The sequence below is a fragment of the Equus asinus genome, chromosome 8 (genome assembly GCF_041296235.1).
Source record: "Equus asinus isolate D_3611 breed Donkey chromosome 8, EquAss-T2T_v2, whole genome shotgun sequence".
In the NCBI taxonomy this organism is placed as follows: Eukaryota; Metazoa; Chordata; class Mammalia; order Perissodactyla; family Equidae; genus Equus; species Equus asinus.
Genome location: NC_091797.1, coordinates 87,050,754 through 87,070,379, shown reverse-complemented (window position 1 = coordinate 87,070,379; position 19,626 = coordinate 87,050,754). Strand labels below are relative to the sequence as shown.

The window sequence follows — 19,626 nt, the reverse complement described above, 5'->3', positions numbered from 1 at the left end:
CTGTGGGAGATTACCGTAATTACTGTGTGAAATTACCGTAATTATTGTGATATAGGACTAGTGCTCCACCGTGCCTTCATCTCTCCCTTACCGGGAGAGAGAATGGGGAAGACGCGTCTTTGCGAGATGATTAACCCTCTCAGGATGAAAGGATGTCACTTAGTGTGTGACTAAGGCAACACTTTACCCCAAGACAGTACTCTCCAACACTTTGTTCTAGGTAATCTAGAAAAGAATTGTGCAAGCCCCAAGTTTTAAAGTGGACTTTAAATGTTTTTAAATGGTAGGTTGCACATTATATAATTTCCAGTGTATTGAAATATAAGAAATTTAAATAAAATTTCATATCACTTTCTAAAATATGTCCATTGGAAATGAAATACTTATTGGATATCTACCATCCTCTGTTTAAAATAACATGCATGAGCTCTTCTGAAGAATTTGGGAATTATGCCCTGTCTTGTTCTCATCTTGGACTGGTATTTCCACTCCCTTTCTCCATATCCTCTTATCTAAATGTAGTGTTTTACTATGCTTCACAGTATTTCATTTACCACCCTATCATCATTTTCTGGGATAAAGTAGATAAATTTTCAATTATTGCTTTTCATTTCATAAGTCTCTAAGTATCAAAAATTTTCTCCTGCACCGAGCCATCATTATAATTTTTAGTAATACTCAATAGATCAAAACAATAAGATGTAATTAATTTTGATAAATAATTGTTAAACATAAGTAAGTTTTATCAGAATGTACTCTTAACAAGCAGTATGGAGTGTGTCCCACTTATGCCACATATTCTTGAATGATCACTTATTGCCAAAATGAGTCAGGGCTCAGCATCAGTTCTATCCCCATTTTTCACTTTTACTGAATGGATGTGACTATGAAAAGCTTTGTTCACAAATAGAAAGTTTTAGGGGAACTGAAGGAGTTGGATTATAATTCAATAAACTAATGCCACTTGATTTTTTCAACAACTTCCAGGTTATAAACCAATGTGCACACAGCAGTTACTTATGAAAAATCATTTTTAGTGATCTAATTTACTGACAGCTTGATTAGGCTCTCCTTTGATTAAAATAATTAAAAGGAATTAATAAATAATAAATAATAAATAAATCATAATAAAAATAATAAAAAGGAATTAGAAATGAGTGACTTGCAAAAGGATTTGTAACCGTGTCACTGGTGTCCCTTTTGAAGGACGTCATCCTGAAGGGCGTCACCTCAAAGCAATCCACTGTGAGCTGCATCAGGAGGACGGGGGCAGAGAGGTGGGGGAGAGTCTGTTGAGGAAGGGAGAGAGGGACAGTGACCAGGTGGCCCCTAACCTGTTCTCAGCAAGATTCCGTGTGGACGCTGAGGGTTCATGAATGCCTTCTCTTACTAACAGCGTCCAGTTCCCATCCCAGCCTCCTGTCTCCTGTTTTGTCTACCCTTCAAACTCTACCTTGCAACCTTTGATACTTTCTTACAATAGGACAAGACTTCTTTGGCGTGGTGAAAAATTGGTAAAATGCTAGCTCCGTGGTCAGATGGGCTGATTCCAGCCCAGACGGCACCACCTGCACCTGTGTCCCTCTGGCCGAGTGACTGACCCTCTCTGAGCCTCAGTTTCCTCATCTGTAAAATGGGGATAATCATAGCATCCACCCCATAGGATTGTCGTGAGGCTTAAACGGTAACACGAAGCACTTAGAATGGGTTTGCGCCTTAGCAGGATCTCAGTGAATGCTGCCTCGTTCTTATTACTAGGGTGTGACGTCACAGGTTCAATCCATCGGTCCCTTTCTCTGAGATGCTCTACGTCACTGTCTAACAGAAACTGTCTTTCCACCCACAGGTGGTCTTTGTCGGCATGATGTCCAGCTCCACCCTCTGGGGAAACATCTCCGACCAGTACGGCAGGAAAACAGTAAGGCGACCTCCCCTAAGCGCGTGTCCCCTGGGTTTCTCTGGGCTCATGTTCACGGGTAGCAGAGTCTGTGCCACTCGAGCACCTGGGAGGCCTAATTAGGAGGGAGGTTGACCAGCAGGGAGAAGACGTCACTCTGAGGCCACTGTGGACCCTTGAAATCACACATTCCCACTGGGTCCCAAGCACGTGCATTTCAGAGTGGAGGAGGGGGCGCCCACCCCATCCCTTTGGCCCTCACAAGCCCCTTACCCGAGGCTGGGGCCAGCCCAGTGGTGGTAGAGACGGACATCGTCTGTCTTCCTCTAAAGTGGATCCTTTCTCCATCCAGCAAGATGGTGTCCCGGGGCCCACCGTGGGAGCCCGCTCATTGAGGCGCCCTGAATTGTCTGCCTTCCCCGCCCCTCCTGGGACCTCCAGCTAAATGAACCATTTGGACTAGAATCCTTGTCTCAGGGTCTGCTTTTGGGGAAGCCCAGCCTAAGATATGACGTGAAATGGGTTTGCAAACAAAAAGGGAGCTGACAGGTCTGGAACCGCCTTGTGCTCTTACTGTTTTATTTGTTATTTCACGGCTTGGAGGGTCCCCTTTGTATTTTGTGTTGCTCTGGTTTCGTTAGACTGCGCTTGGACTCTGACTCTTTTGGCATGTGAAGTTACAGCCCCCCATCTACCAGCCTGGGGCTTTCGGGAGAAAGGCTTTACAGACCCAGGCAAGCTTCCCTTGATTCTGTGCCTGGCTCAGGAAAAACCGCCACTCCATTTGTGCACATTCGGAGCTGTTGCGCTCCCTGACAGCTTTACCCTTCTCTTTCGTGGGCTCTCCTCATCAGCCTGCAGTTTCTCCAGAGGCGGGGGGGTGTCGTGGTTATGTTCTGAGGCTCTGAAGTCAGGTGGACCTGGGCTCACTCTTGGCTCTGCCACTCCTCGCTGTGTGACCTTGGCAAAGTGAATTGACCTCTCTGAGTATTAATTTCCTCATATGTCTAAAGAAGAAAATAACATGGGAGGGTTCTCCATTGGAGAATCTACAAGGGAGGGTGAATCAAGATCATGGGTGTGAATGACTTTATATGACGCTGGCTGCATCACAGGCACAGGACGCATGTGAGCTGCCATTGCAATGATGGCATTTTTAACAAGTTGCCAGGGGATGCTGATGCTGCTGGTCCGGGGACCACATTTTGAGAACTGTTGGCTTAGACTAATAAAAATCTACTCCTGGAGCTGGGAATGGAGTGGATATCTAAATAAACTTAGAATTCTGTCAGGAAGGAAGAAGAGCATAGGGACACTGGGTGGGTAACAGGCGAGGTCCGCCACAACCAGCATGCCGTGGACCGAAAATGCAACAGCGCCTCGCATAGCAGTCACGGTACCAGGCATGACCCATGCATTAGCTCACCCACCCCTTCAAAACCACTGAAGTAGGTACTATTATTACTCTGATTTTACAGAAGAGGAAACTGAGGCACAAAGAGCGGGCAGCTTGCCCGAGGCCACACAGCTTGTCTGACACAGAGCCAGGTCTCACTCCTTCTAAGTCTAGGCCCATCTTAACCGTGATGCTAGTGGCTCGAATCAGAGATGCTCAATAAATGAGGATGTGTTGGCTCAATAAACGAAGCAATGTTTGAACAGTACTGGAGCTCATTCTTCCTCGTCTCGCTGCATTGCCTGGGACTGCCCCGCCCTGATTTCAGTATTTACCTGAGGGGTTCAGCCAGACAAATGCAACATTAACATAAGATCATTGCGAAAAGCATCAGCTCCGAGGCCAGACCACTTGGGTTCAAATCCCAGCTCCTTCACTAATTGGCTGCGTGACTTTGGGCAAGTTACTCAACCTCTCTGTGCCTCAGTGTCTTCATCTGTAAACGGGATCATAATAGTCTCTCCCATTGGGCTGTTACAAGGAGCAAATGAGTCCTTGTACAGAAAGCTCTTGGCACAGGGGAAGCTTTGCATAAATGTCCATTTTTATTTCTATCATTTGCCAAGCTCATGGTGCCCATAAATGGCAATGCCGGTATTAAAATGTGGTGTGTCTGGCTCCCGAGTCCACATCCTTCACCCTGACCTTGGCTGCTGGGAGACGTAACTGATTGATCCCCCAGAATTCAGTTGATCAGTAGGACATTCATCAATCCCAAATAGATGGAGCTTGGGGGCTGCCTATAGAGCGCTCTTCCTGCTCTCCAGACCAGCTGCTAAATTCCGCAGCCAACATAAGGCTGGCGCGACCGGAGAGAGAGGAGAGAAAGAGCCCCCGGATCCAGAGCCTCCTCCTGCCCAGCGTGGCATTCTGGCCCAGCCACAGGGAGGGGGATGAGGAGCCAATGACGAGGCTTGCCCAGAGCTCCTCCAGAAACAGCGGGCGAGCCGGGCAGCTGGAGAGCTCTGGCAAGCGCGGAGCATCTCCTCTCAGCTCCTTGATCTGCCTTCGCCCAGCTGGGAGGTTTCTGTGAGGGCGTCCGCTGCCTGACTTTGCAGGGCAGTCACAGATGGGGTTAGGACTCGGTGGGCCACTTCGATTCCTGCAGAAGTTTCTACAGCTTCTAGGGCTTGTTGCAGCTACAGAAAGAAAGGGCAGCTGGGGGGAGGCGGCCTTGTAGGGATGGACATACACACTGGGACATTGGGTTCATGGCCCATTGCCCCCCGTCGGGCAAGGTAACCTTGGGCAAGTTGCTTCGTCTCTCTGAGCCTCAGTTTCCCCATCTGCACAGTAGGGTTGATAAAAGTAGGAGCTCATAGGGCTGTTGGAGAATTAAATAAGAAAATGGATGTCATGCACTTGGGATAGTATTTACGGATGCATGGTTAGTCTGCGGTCAGTGGTAACTGTTATTGGTTGGAATTCAGGGGAAAAAACTTCAGAAGATGATCAGGTCACTATCTAGGTCAATGGCTATAGGTCCGTGTCATCTGTAAGGAGGAAGGGAAGGTAGCTGGCAGGCACAAGGCCTCTCATCGCAATATTTTGAAGATCCTGGGTCCCCTTGCCCTGGGACTGTTTTCCTTGGACTTGAGCCTGACTGGAGAATACCAGGGGGCTGAGTCAGACGGCCCCGCAGGTGCCTGAGTGATGCTCGCGATGATGATATGGGCCCGCTCCTCTTGGGGTTGCAGGTCTGGCACCCAGGAGGCAGCAAGACTGTCAGCTTCTTGGAGCAGGAGCTGGAAGCCTTCCAGCCTGCAGGTTGCAAACTGGTGAGCCCTGAGCCAAACCTGGCCCACGGCTGTGTTTTATTTATCCCATACAATGCTTTATAGGATTTTGAATCAGTTGCCTCCATTTCAAAAGTGACATATTTTGCATAAAAATAAAAAGCTATGGGTTTGTTTTTTTTTAAGCTGAATTGTTTGGCAGCCTGGGATCCACATTCTGTGGTGGTAACTTTTGGGTAGAGCAGAGTAGAGGCTGACAAGGGCAAGTCCACTTCCGTTCACGCGGGCCCACCTGTCCTTGCTGCGTGACACCTGCGTCATGCACGTATGTTGGCTGCCAGAGGTAATGGGGAACCATCTGGGGCCCCGGCAGAGGGGAGTGGCTCGTTCAAAGTATGGCATTTGGGGTTGGAAATCCTGGCTCCAGTTTTGACTCAGCTGATCTTAAACAAATCACTCAACTACTTCGATCAGCTGTGCTGATTTGTAAAGTGGAAATGAAAATAACAACTTAATTCTACATGCCACTGTGGGGATCCGGTGTAATGATGTGAGCGCGATTTAAAAATGCAAATGAAAGTTCCACGAAGTCAGAGACTCTGGCTGTCATGTTGCCTGCCGTAGCCCAGGACAAAGCTGAGTACCCAGCAAACAGCAGGCGTTCAATAGATGCGTAGTGAATGGATGAATGAATGAATAATATATATTAGTACCGCAACTGTCAGGTATACAGCAGGTACTCAATACATACAGAGTGAACAAATGAGTGAATGAATGAATGATACATATCAGTACCTGTAGTGCTGGGCACACCCAAGATGTTCAATGCATGTATGTTGAATGAATGAATGAATAATATATATCAGTTCTCTAGTGTCTGGCATACAGCAGGCACTCAATACATGCTTATTGTTGAATGAACAAATTAATGAACGTATAATGGCTATACATCCATCTCTAAAGCCTGGCATACAGGGGATGCTCAATAAATAAATATGGAAGGAAAGAAGGAAGGGAGGGGCTAACAATCTTAAAGGCAGGACAGATGTTGGACAGAACGACAAATGTAGTTAGTGAGGAGCCCAAAGGACATTTCTGCAGAGTCCCCGAGCAGCGCTTAGATGGGGCTTGCTGGCAATGCCCGTGCCTTTGCAATAGCTGTGACCTTACTTACAAACGGTTGCTGAGTCCTCATTTTCTGGGCAGCTGGAAAGCCCTGGCATCAGTGGGCAAATGCAGAGCCAGCTGCACTGTGACCCAACAGGACAGGTCAGCATGCCTGCCTTTGCTGCCTGGCATGCGGTCATGGGTGACCTCACCCAGCTAACACAGGTCTCAGGCAGCCCCGGGGGAAGCTCAGCGGCCACGCCCCAGCCTGGGCACCCTCTTCTCCCCCCTTCCCCTCCTCCTGCTCCGTCTCCTTCTCTGCTTCTATTTTTTCTGCTGCTAATGATATCCTGTTTCTGATTCAAGACTCCTTGGGCTCCGAGGAAGAAAATCTCTACTAGGTTAGCTTCAGCCAAAAGCAAGGAATTAAGTAGATGTGTGGTGGGTACCAATTTCATAGCCGTGGGTTTAGGGCTGCAGAAATGTTGCCGCTTTATTATTGCAATAGATCCAGGGTTTCCTAGACTTTAATCCTTCCTGTCCCTTGTTCTCTTATATGCTTAATGACTTTCTTTATATCAACTTTTTTTTTTTTAACTTTAAATGCCTCGTTTTGGAAAAGGAAACTTCATAGAGAGTCTTAAATGGGAGATCAGTAACAATTGCCCTTTGGAGAAAATGTCTGCAAAAAGAAATACAACGAAAACAGTACAATGTTGTTAAATTCTAGCTGGTATGGTTGCCCCACTGCCCTCTCTGGTACAAAGAGAGATTCCTAGTTGTTTTAAAAAGGCCTTAAAGACAGACTGGTACTACACGGACACTTTCTCTTGGACGTAATTGGAAGAATGAAGATTGAAATGAGAAAGAAATAACTTTCTTATGAGATGATGCAAAGTTATTTAAAATGTTCTCTCTACCACCTAAAATCATTTTCCAAAAGACCTGACCTCATCTGGTAGACCTCCAAATTTCCTCTCTAGTCCTTTTAACTCAGTTTAAGATTTGGAAGCTAAAATCATACCTTCACACGCCCACCCCTCCCCCACATCGAGGTGGCCCCAGGGGGTCTGGTGAGTGAACTCAACCCTGGAGATGTGGGAGGGTGGCTCCAAAGAGAGGTGCGGGACCTCATGTCGCAATCTGAAATTCACGTGAAATTGACATTCTACTCCATAATAGGTCTCTTGTCGGTTGCCATATAAAAGTGATACTTTAAATTATGTTCCCCCTTACTTTTTTTCCCAATCTCTAAGGGGAATTAACATTAAGAACATGCACCATGTTTATCTTGCCAGCACTGTGTCCCTCAGTGGTTCTCAACCCCATCAAATACAATGTCCCCTTTGTTTAAAAAAAAGTTACAAAAATATTTAATAATGCCCCTCATTATCCAGAAACAATTTCAAAGATAAAATAACCTAGACCCGCACATAATTTAAAAAAGAACTCAGTTATAACGTCCTAACTATGAAATGGAGAATTTTTAAAAGGAGGCAATTCATAAAACAAGATTTATTTTCAATATGCAAATATTCACACACAACTCTGCCGAGATCATAAAAGGAAGTCGTTAATATTTGCCCCGATTATAAATAAGCTTGGATTTAATGGAATATTCTTGATGCTTTTTCTATATATTTGACATTTTGCAATAAGGTTCAGATCAGTCTATTCATAGATACCCACAGAAGCCCTGTGAATGCAGATGGACGTTGAAGTTCTCACTCCCTGACTCAAACACCACGCGCAGCGTTGCCATTGGCAACATGGTTTGCTGAAATGATGAACAATTTTGTAAAGTTCTGGATGAAACAAAGTACGATTTTCTTTTGATTGATCTGGAAGTTGCATTCCTGAAAAATCGTGTGTATTTAAACTATACCCCTCAAAAATCCTGTTTAGGGGCCGGCTCTGTGGCTGAGTGGTTAAGTTCGCGCGCTCCGCTGCGGCGGCCCAGGGTTCGGATCCTGGGCGCGGACATGGCACCGCTCGTCAGGCCACATTGAGGCAGCGTCCCACATCCCACAACCAGAAGGACCTGCAACTAAGATATACAACTGTGTACACGTGGGGGTTGGGAGAGATAAAGCAGGTAAAAAAAAATATTGGCAACAGTTGTTAGCCCAGGTGCCAATCTTTAAAAAAAAAAATCCTGTTTATATGTAAAATTGAGTGGAGGTCTAGATGCAAAGAATCATAAACGGAGTTTTCGGCTGCCTGACAGTTGAGTGGAAAGTTCAATTCGAGATGGTGCAGGACGCAGGACAAGTTTTTATTGGATCTCATGCCTGTGGGTCATCTAACATCTCTGGGCCCTGTCTATGAAATGCCAATCACTGGGACAATCACGGCTGCCCCGCCATTTTCCTGCACATCCCCTGGGATTGGCAACACCCACACAGAGAACCCTGGCATCCCCTTGGCTGTGGGGGCGACCCTTTAACACGACCCTGTTGGTGACTTTAAACATGTGCAGGGGCCACGTGACCCGGAGGTGCTGAGAAGCCTTGTGACTTGATGTCTTTCTTCTCTGCAGGGGCTGAAAATCAGCGTGCTGTGGACCCTGTACTACGGCGTCCTCAGTGCCTTCGCGCCCGTGTACAGCTGGATCCTGGTGCTCCGGGGCCTGGTGGGCTTCGGGATCGGAGGGGTACCCCAGTCGTAAGTAAATCGCCGGCTCTGGCCATCCAGCCAGAGCAGGTCAGCTGTGTTCATGGCCTCTGGGAGATGCAAAGACAGCTCCACCAGGCTTCTGGTGTCAAGGAGCCGAGACGTAGCCAGAGAATAGCATCGTTATCAGTATCGCAATGACTAACAAAGGCAAAAGCAACACATTAGCTGGAAGATCGTAAATGGGAAATAATAACAAAAATAATAGATGTAGCACGGATGGAACATTTCTCTTTGACGCATCATAGCAGCCCCAGGAAGGGTGTGTTAGCAAATTACTGTAATCTCCGTTCCACAGTGGAGGAAACTGAGATCCGGTGGGCAGAGTCATTCGCCCAAGTCTCTCAGTGTGTGGGTGGAACTAAGAGCCTGAATGTGTCACAACACCGTGCTCGTCTCCACCGCGCGCTCTCACCCTCCTCTAGCCTGAACACGAGGCAGGGGTTGGGGCTCACCACGTGCGAGCCGAGTGTCATTTTGTCGTTGCTGTTGTGGAGGTGCTGAGAGGAGTTGAAGTTGTAGGAAGAAGCCCCTCTCTCCTGGTGAATCCTAAAGCGGAGATTGGCAGGTGATGACACGTGGGCCGATTCTGACCTGCCGACTGGTTGTGTAAATAAAGTTTTATCGGAACACAACCTCGCCGTTCATTTACTATTCTCTGTGCCTGTTTCATGCCACGGCAGCAGAGTCGGGTGGTCTCAGGAGAGACTCAGACTTGCAAAGCCTGAAATATTTACTATCTGGCCCTTTCTGGAAAAAAGTGTGTTGACCCCACCCTAAAGGAGGAGGATGAACACCCAGTATGTAGCGTTTGCTGAGAAGCAGGTGCTGTTCTAAACGAGTACCCCAGATCATCTTATTTAATCCCCCAAATTTCCCAATGAGGTAAATCTTATTATTAATCCCATTTGACAGGTAAAGAAACTGAGGCACAGAGAGGTAAAGTAACTTGGCCCAGGTGACACAACTAGGAGAAAGCAGGGCTGGAATCTGAACCCAGAGCCTCTAACTCCAGAGCTTGGGATCAAACCTTTGCGTTTTACTGCCTTGCTATTAAGGACGTAAAGGATTTAGAAAGACCCAGAAGGGGGATGGGGAAGATGTGGGGCGTTTCATAGGAAAGGATCTACATGAAAAGAGGAAGCTGTGGCTGAGTCTGAGGGAGGCTAATGTCCAGTTTGGCTACCTTGTCAGGCTGCAATATGAGAATTGAAAGCTGACGTTGGACAGATAGACCAAGGCAAGCTTGTTAAAGGCCTTGACTGCCACGCCAAAGGGATTGTCTATAGGCAGTGGGGAGCCACTGAGAGTTCTTGAGCAGGGGAGGTATTTTAGAAGTATTAATCTAGCAATGGTGGGTAGGATGAGTTGGAGGTAAGAAATCCTATTGGAATAATTTATGGAAATTTTGCACAAGGACCAGGTAGTTCCCTTCCAGTTTCTTTGTTCACTCAACCAATATTCTCGAGCACTTGCTATGGCACAGGCCTGTGCTCGGTGCTGGGGATACAGCAGTGAGCAACCAGACACGGTCCCTCTTATGGGTTGGGGTCCTGGGAGACAGACTCTGAGATAGGGATTTGTGTGCAAGTGGTTTTGGGGATCAACACCTGGAAGGGAGCGAAAAAAGCATGAACGGGCAGAGGGAGAAGCTGAGTCGTGAACCAATTGTGACAGAGGCCTCCGCTGGTCCCATAGGGGTTCAGAAGCTGGGATGGCCCTTTGGGGCTGTTCCAGAATGAGGCCTGGGGGCTGGACCTTTGTACTCTCGCATCAGCCACATTGCATGTGGGCTTCCCTCCAGGTGGGAGCATGACCTTGGCCAAGGAGCGTGCAGGGGACTCAGTTATGAGCTCTTAGCAGGTCACACTATTGCTCATTCCAGAAGGACGGTGTGCCTCGGTCCTGAAGGCTGAGTCCAGGTGGTGTGTCACAGCATCCGCTACCGCCCGCCCCTTGCACCTCTTGGATGCACTTGCTTCATAAAAGTTCACCCATATGGATTATCTCCCTCCTCTGCTTCCCCTTCCAGAACCCCTTCACCCTTGGCTAGCACTTCTGCTGATCGAGATGGTTTGCCTGACAGGGTGACCTAGATTCCACGCACGGGGCTGCCTGGTCACCATGCCCTTCTCAGGCCGTTGCTGCTGCTTGTCCATTTAACACCAGTACTGGGCAGAGGACTGCCAAGAGATGTCCAGTGTGCAACCTTGGTGCCCCATTAGATAGCAGTAGCCTGACCACCTCCTGATGCTCAGGATCGATTCCTCAGACAGAATGCTCACTCTCTTTCTTGCCTGCTCATTTTTTGACACGAGGAACCCAAAGTCACATGTGGCAGGTGTTGCTTAAAGTCTAATGGCACTCTTGCTGGGTCCCCTGGGGGAAGCATGCCCATTCTGGCAACCAAGACCTCTAAACCCCAGAGCCTGGAAGTTGAAGGATGGAGGAAACACAAATTCCCCCAAGTGGGTCACTGGGAATGATGACATGAACGCCACTCCTACTCAACCCTTTGATATGTCCTTTCTACACAGCACCATATAATGGTCATTGATTTCAGTGTGTATGGTGTCCTGGAAGACAGCACCCCTTCCTCACAGGGGTGACACCCCCACAGCATCTTCAAAAGGCTGTTCAACACTCTCTCGGGCCAGCAGCTCAGAGTAGCATGGTGTGCGATGGGACCAGTGGATTCCGTGGTCCTATGCCCATTGCTGCATCTCCTTTGTTATATAGCTCGGCTCCCTTGGTCCCATGCACTGTCGTGCAGGGTCCCGTGTCAGAGGTCAAATACCCTGAATGCTCTCGGGTAATGGCTGCCTGAGACCCTGAAGGCAGGAGAGGAAAACCAACACCCAGAATATGTGCCAATTCCAGTCAGGATGAACCACTGCTCCTTCCAAAATGGAAGGAGTCCATTGTAAACAACCTGCCACTGATGCCAGGGGATGGTTTCGTCCTGGGGTCTCCGCATTGGTCCCTGTGCAGGCAGATTGGCTCTTCGGCAGGAGAAATAGCAAGAGCGGCCTTGACAGGCGAGGATCTGGGCGTTGTGCCGCTGTAGTCCCTGCTCCCCAAGGGTTGACAGTCCAGTGACTGACTCCTAGAGCCTGTGAGTGTCGCGACCGGGGCAGACTGGGAGGGCTGATCTAGAAGCAGTGTGGTGAGACTCTGACATCGGATTACCTGGGTTCGAATCTTGGCTCTGTCACCTAATCTCTGTGTGACCTTAGGCAAGGCACTAAACCTTTCTACACCTCAGTTTCTTCACCTCTAAAATGGGGGTGCTAACATACCTACCTCTTGAAGTCCCTTAGAATATTAAATGACAACATATGTGCAGTGCCCAGGATGGAGCCTGGCAGAGCGAACACACGTCAGCACGAAGGCTTTGGTCAGGAGCTCAGGCATCCGTGTGATGGATGACGGACTCAGTCTGTGATCGTGGAAAGGACAGGTGGGCAGGGGAGGGGCTGTGACCACGTGGCTTTAACACAGGAACCAATCCCCAGGCTGTTACTGCCACTTAGCGTCTGGAAGGCCAGCGAGTGGCTCTCCATTCTCCTCAGTCCTTCCCTCCCTCACTCATTACTGATCCCTCCCGGGCTCTGCAGAGTAAGCATGACATCTGCTCCTGGATCTGGGATGGGCTAAAAAGCCACTGGAGCTTGAAGCAGAGACCATTAAGCCAAGCCCATAAATCTGGGCTGGCAGGGGCTTGTGGCCAACGCGCTCCACTTCTGGCCCGACTCCAGGAATCCGTGCAGACACAGCCACTGCCCCATTCATGAGCCGTTCATTGACAGGGGACAGGTTTGCCCTAGTGGCTGGAAGTACACATCAAATTCCTTTCCCAGAGATGCTCAGGCAGACGACAGCAGAACCACCCTTCCAGCAGCCACCTGGAGTTTGTTCCCATAGGAAGGAAGGAAGAGGAGCTAAGCATTCTGAATGGCCACCGTGATCCTTGTTCAGGGTGGTGGCAAGACAAGTGCTATTGTCTACTTCTTCCTCCAGATTTTCTGGCAATGACATAAAAGGTATAAGAAATAGAATAAATCGTTGACAGTGCTGGAAAGCAAGAAGTGGGCCATCAGAGGACCAGGCATTTTGAGGAAGCTTTGGAAAATTGTAAGCAGATGGCATCGCAACGGCAGAGTAACTAGAGCGGAGAAAAGATAGCTCTTAAAACTGCAAAGGGGAGAGATCTTCACGGAGAGCGGACAGGACACCAGAGGAAGAAAGTAAAGGACGCAGAGCAGCCAGGAGGGCCTTTGTTCCTACCTTTATGTCATGAGGGTCTTCAGCTGGCCTGCCTGCCCCCTCCTCCCACACACAAAATCTCACACCTCCCTAGCTTAGCTGTGCATTTCTTGAACCCCACCGTAGCCCTTCTGTCTGTTTCTTGAGCTGTTACTACATTCCAGCCTCTGGACCATGCGCTTTATACACGTGACCATTTTAAAACTCACAAAACCTGAGGACACAGATACTATTATCTCCATTTGACAGGTAAGAAAACTGAGGCTTTAAAGAAGTTGAGTAACACGCCCAAGGTCACACAGCTAGTAAATGGCAGAGTTGAGATTTAAATATCATTTGACCCTCCAAACATATTCTCTTACCCCCTCTGCTCTGTAGCTCTTTTTTCCATAAGGAGAGCGGATACAAACCACAAACAAAATTACAGAAGAAACATTTAGCCCCCCAGAGAGCTGCTGGCTCCCCGGCACTTCCATGCAAGCCATTTACATAAAAATACTCATGTCTTGGTTATGCAATGTTCCTATCTAGTTATAAAAATAGCTCCCCTAAGTTCATTATTTGAAACATTTAGTCGAAGGTATTTTTCTGTAACTAAGAGTTTCCATTCACATAGAATAGCTTTACCCCATTGAACGACCTCACCACGAATCAGCTTCTACTGTATAATTTTTAAAAGCTCAACAATCAGAAGTCCTCATAACGTATTCTGAAGTTTTAGTATAAATACAAATTATGTAAATCAGGGGTCCAGCTGTTGCCTTTCTGTGTCCCTCCTTCTCTTCCTCCCTTCCTTCTTTTCTTTCTTCCTTCCCCCAAAGTAGGGGTTCACATTGGTTCTGGTGACAACAACAAAAGTAGTTATTAATAGTGATGATGATCATAGTGTCCACTTAGTGCTTACTGAGCACTAGGCGCCGTGCTGAGTGCTGTCTTCACACTACCTCACCTAGTCCATTGAACCACCTTACTATCCCCATTTTACAGATGAGAAAACGGGCTCAGAGGTCATAAATGACTTGCTTAAGGTCAGATGGTCATTAAGTGGAGTGCAGAGTGACCTTTTGCTTTGTAACAAACCCACCCCAACCCTTATGGCTTCAAACAATGATTTATTTAACCCACGATTCTACGGTTGGACAGTTTGGCTGTTCTGGTCTTAGTGGGACTTACTCATGCGTCTTTAGTCAACTGGCTGGTCTAGCACGGCCACACGGTCTCACCCATGCTCCACACGCCACTCTTCCTCCAGTGGGCTAGACCCGGCCACCTGGTCCCAGGGCACCTGGGCAGGGCTCCAAGAGAGCAAGCAGAAGCCACAAAGCCTCTTGAGGTGCAGGCTTGGAGCGGGCACAACATCACTTCTACAACATTCTATTGATCAAAGCAAGTTGCAAGGCCCAGAGTCAAGGGACAGGGAACGAGACTCTGGGTGGAGTGAGATCCTAAGTCACCGGGCAAGGGAGCGTCGACACAGGGAGAGAAAACAAGGGGGCAGCTTCTGCAAACTGTCTACCACATGGAGAAACTGCGTTCACGTCCAGTCTGGCTGATGCTGACGCTCTTACGTTTGAACAAATATCGTGAAAGCCTTCTGAGCTTGTCGAGTCGGAAGGTCCTGGTAAATCGTTAATCCGCTGGGTCCGTGGTTCTGATTTGGAGATGATTCCGGGAATGCAGGACTGCTGGGTGTGAGCAGGTTCCCGACCCTTTAATTAAGGCAGGAAAGAGGAATCACATTTAGGATGCCAAATAATTACATTTTCTGTCTGCGGCGGAGCATCAAGAAGGAAGAGAGAGACTTTAATTCAAGCAAGGCAGTTAAATTTAACTTTATTTTTATCATTACAAACAATACATTTTTTGCTTTAGGAAATTTAGAAAATGCAAGTAAGCACCAAAAAAATGATAATCACCTCTAATTGTGCGCATCGCCTCACAAAAATAAACAATGTCCCGGCTGGCACCCAGGTAGGTGGCTTATTGGTTCCAGTAGAGGGCGCTGTGGACTTCAGCAGAAACGCCACCTCCCCAAGATGCTGAGATGGAAAGCTGCCTTAACTGGCACCCGAGCTGTGTCTTAGCCGCTCTTGAAGATTAATACCCAGCCAGCTGCCCGCCTGTTCTACCTTGAAACCTGCCTCAGAAGGTTCTTCAGATCGGTCTCCAATGAGCTAGCTCACAAACCTGTTGTTGGCACTGCTCTTTCCCCGGAGATCAAGCAGAAATGCCAGATGGAGCTCACAGGTCATTTCTTTCCAAGCCTGTGATGCACATGGCAAATCTCTAATTGCCAAGTGCTGTAAAGGCAATTAGTTGCCGTGGGAATTTATTTACGCCAGTATCAGCTGCTTCTCATCATCGCTAATTCTTCACCGCTCATTCTTTTATTCTTCAGTGTGATTGTAATGATCACCACACTGGGCGAAGGACAAGCAGCTCGTCTTCATAATGCACTGGCTACAAATAACGGTCAAATGCGGGGCACCACAGTTACAGGAAAACATGTTTCTTGTGGCACAGGTTGCAAAAACAGGAAATGGAAACAATCTATTCATCAACAGGGCTGCAGCTGTTCAGAAATGATGTGGTGGATCTATGTTATTAATATGGAAAGATTTCCAAACTGTCCAGACATGGGACAGTCGGAGCATCGAAAGAATAATGGCAGTAATGGATTACAACCCATGAAATAAAATAGGAATCCACAAGTGTGTACTGATTAGAGGAATGGACAGATAGATAAAGGGGAGAAGAAAGGAAGTCTCTTCCTTACACTAGAATGTCAACTAATAAACGTAGAAATAATTATGGAAATAGAAAATACCGTTTGTCACCATCATAGTGGTGGTTGATTCAGGCAGAAATAGTCAACGCATGGGATGCTCAAGCTGGTGACGAGAGGTTCTGTGGGGAACAGGACATTGGCATAATCTCTGAATGCTCCCCCCGGAAGTACTCATTAATCACAAATGGAAAAACGATCATGCCAGAGTGGAGGTGTCTGTCAGACAGCTGGATCAGTGATGGAAGCTGGCATCACCAGTGACAGGAGGGATTGACACCACGTCCCCGACGTGAGGCACTGGGAAGAGTTCAGCATCGTTTCTGTGGGGTTCCGGCCAGGAAAACATGGCCTGCATCTGGTCACAGGGAGACATCAGATGGACCCAGGATGAGGGGCGTGCGACAGAAGGGAAAGCCCTTCCTCTGAGACCATTGGAGACTTGAGCAAGAGAGAAAACCTGAGGAACTGTTCTAGCTTGAAGTTGCCCATCAAACCGCCACCCTATTTTCCCCTAGACTCACTGGGTTGTGGGGAAGTAACAGCAGCCGTTACTAAATTCGAGAATCACATGGGGAGTCAGTTAAAAATGCAGATGCCACGGACCTACCCCTGAGACCTCTTTCTGAAGGCCTGGAGTGGGGCCTGGGCACCTGCATATTGAGCCGTTATCCTCGGAAATCCTGACGTCAGTGGTCCACAGACCACCCTTGGAGGAGCGTTGGCCCAGAACTGCAGAAAGCTTTAGCAATGTTCCCGCTCAGTGCTGACCGTAACCCCCTTTCCGTCTTTCGCTTTCACAGGGTCACGCTGTACGCCGAGTTCCTTCCCATGAAAGCCAGAGCTAAGTGCATCTTGCTGATTGAGGTAAGGAAGCAGGTTGGGGCTTCTGGAGAGCGCTCATTCTCCGGGCAGGCAGCTCTCAGGTGTCCTGAGCCTCAGAATAAGGGAAAGGTTTAAGAAAAATGTAACAGACTCAGTATGCAAAGACTTCAACAGATCAGTTACATTGATTCCGACATAGTTGTTTCGCATTATGGGCAAGTTCTTCGATTGAAAAGAAAATTCAATCTGCCATCCCTTTAAAAAAATGGTGGCAGGTGGGCGGTACGTTCTTCTTGACCTGGCTTTTATCTGAGAGAGGGTGCTGCATGGTGCAGCTTGAGTGGCCCGAACTCCTGCTCCCTGCCCCTATCATCACCCTCCCCCATTTGTACCCAGGACCACCGTGTCTTATGTGACGCTGCCTTAACACTCTCTCTGTCCAGCCAGTCCCTCTCAAGACTCCTTCTGCCAGGGTCCTGAGACCCATCTCCAACCACAGGCTGGCAGATCTCAGGGCAGATACACAGCTGCCCAGTGGCCCCTGCTCCATGCAGCGGCAGTAACGTTCATTTGTCCCTGCCGGACACCGAGGTCCACAGTGGATGCCCCTGAACTCCTTAGTCACCATGACAATATTGATCGCATTGACCCCACAGCCTTCCTGACAGCGTCCACCTCTGACCGATCAGGATGGAGTCAGCTGGTCCCCACTGGTATGGATGAACCAGCTATCTAAATATTGAGATATATCCGTCTGTGCCAGCTGATCCTGAACCCTGACTTCCACTGGTCACCTGACACCATGTCCTCTCTTAGGACCCCTAGAGCTCCCCATGATCCAGCAAGTAAAGAGTTAACTCCGGGCACATTGGAGGGAGTGTACGACCGGGGTCCAGCGTCCATTCTGACTGGTCAATGCGGCAGGAGTTAGACATTCTGACTGTCACCCTGATTGTCAGCAACAGAAATGGACTGTGGTTAATTTACGCAAAAGGGGATTTAAGGAGGGTTCTTGGGGACCCCAGACCCCAGGACCCCAGAACTGCTGGGGTAGCTGAAGGACCACGTTTTGAAATGGATGATAGTTGTAGGTTCACGCTGCAGCGGGAAACAGCATACTCAAACCAGGACGATCTGAAGAGGGTTTCATTAAAAGGGGCTATTTACAAAGTTCCTGCAGGAGAGTTACCATCCCAGGCCTGCAGGGGCAGGGGGAGGGAGAGAGAGAGCGATGTGGCCGGGCTGGTGGATGGGAGCTGTGACCTTCAACGGGGGGATGCGGCCAGCCCAGGACCGCCCTGCAGAGAGGGAGCCAGAGGAATAAGCTGAAGAACCGCTTTTCCTCCCTGCCTCCCTCCCTCTCTTCTCCTCTGGGGCTCCCCAGTGGCTGCCCCCAGCGGGAAGCCAGAGCACAGGCTGTGGACACAGTCCACACAAAGAGCAAGGTGGGAAAGGAGGGAGAGGGACTCGGAGAGGAAACAGACGCGATTCAGCCCCGCAGGGAAGAGGCAATTCTGGCAAAGGACACAGGGGCAGGGTTCGGCAAGGGAGATGGATGTCAGGAGACAAAAACCGATGTGTCCACTAGCATATTGACCTCACATGATATGGATCCTATTCATCTCCTTAACCAGAGCTCCCTTACCGCACAGTCTGGTGGGCGCCACACAAATATTACACAGTGTGATGGCACCCTCGGGAGACGGACCATGTGAAGACTCTGGTCCAACCACGTGGACCACGGGAAAAGTCATGCCCATTCCGACCTTGCTGACCCCAAGGACCCTGATCCCCATCGACAGCCTTGTCCCCAATCACCCTGAAATTGCTCTCTGTGTTGACCACGCTGCCCCCATCACTGACGCCCGTTCTCCCATGCCAGGTCTTCTGGGCCATCGGGACGGTGTTTGAGGTCGTCCTGGCTGTGTTTGTGATGCCCAGCCTGGGCTGGCGCTGGCTGCTCATCCTCTCGGCTGTCCCGCTCCTCCTCTTTGCTGTCCTGTGTTTCGTAGGTATCTTTTAAGAGAGCTCGGGCTTTGCACTTGGCCTCCTGCTGTTCTCTATATTTTGGTGGGGAGCGGGTGGAGGAGGGCACCAAAGTCACATTTTTAAAGATTATTTTTATTTAATTAATTAATTAATTTTTTTTTTTTTTTGCGGAAGATTAGCCCTGAGCTAACGGCTGCCAGTCCTCCTCTTTTTGCTGAGGAAGACTGGCCCTGAGCTAACATCCGTGCCCATCTGCCTCTACTTTATATGTGGGACGCCTACTACAGCATGGCATGCCAAGTGGTGCCATGTCCGCACCCGGGATCCAAACCGGCGCAGCCCGGGCCACCAAAGTGGAACGTGCACACTTAACCGCTGCGCCACTGGGCAGGCCCCCTAAGATTATTTTTTTAATCAGGAAACGAGACAAAGGAACACGGCCTGGGGTAGACCCAGGATGGGGTGTTGGGTTTCCTCCAGACAGACACTCCTGGGATGTTCTTTAGGGATATAGCAGAGGATAAGGGTATACCTTGGCCCCACCACTGCAAAATCTCCAGGGAAGGTGATTGTATGTGGAATAGCTGGGACCCTTAAGTTGCAAGTGACAAACATCCAGTTCAAACTGGCTTGAGTAAAAGAGAGATAGACACATGACAGAGGATTAAATATCCAGCTTCAGGCATGGCTGGATCCAGGAGCTCAAACAATCTCTCCATCTTAGTTCTATGTAAACTACATCCCCCAGCAAGATCACACCACACACATCGTTTCATATGTAGACCACACAACTGAAACCCTTTATAGCCAGTGGGCCCCGAAGTAAACCAGTAGGTGGGTAGGTCTCGTCTATGGTAAATAACATAATTGTTCCGGGTAGTGACCATAGGTA

The 19,626-nt window shown here is 48.6% G+C and overlaps 1 protein-coding gene across 1 annotated transcript in view; it reads left to right on the top strand.

Moving 5' to 3' along the window:
• Positions 1-19,626, top strand: part of SVOP (SV2 related protein) — a 65,205-nt gene that overhangs the window by 24,380 nt on the left and 21,199 nt on the right. Inside the window, exons 5-8 of the mRNA XM_014867806.3 lie at positions 1,847-1,918; positions 8,736-8,860; positions 16,724-16,787; positions 18,628-18,753. Of these exons, the coding sequence (XP_014723292.1) occupies positions 1,847-1,918; positions 8,736-8,860; positions 16,724-16,787; positions 18,628-18,753 (387 nt within the window). The remainder of the gene's footprint in view (positions 1-1,846; positions 1,919-8,735; positions 8,861-16,723; positions 16,788-18,627; positions 18,754-19,626) is intronic.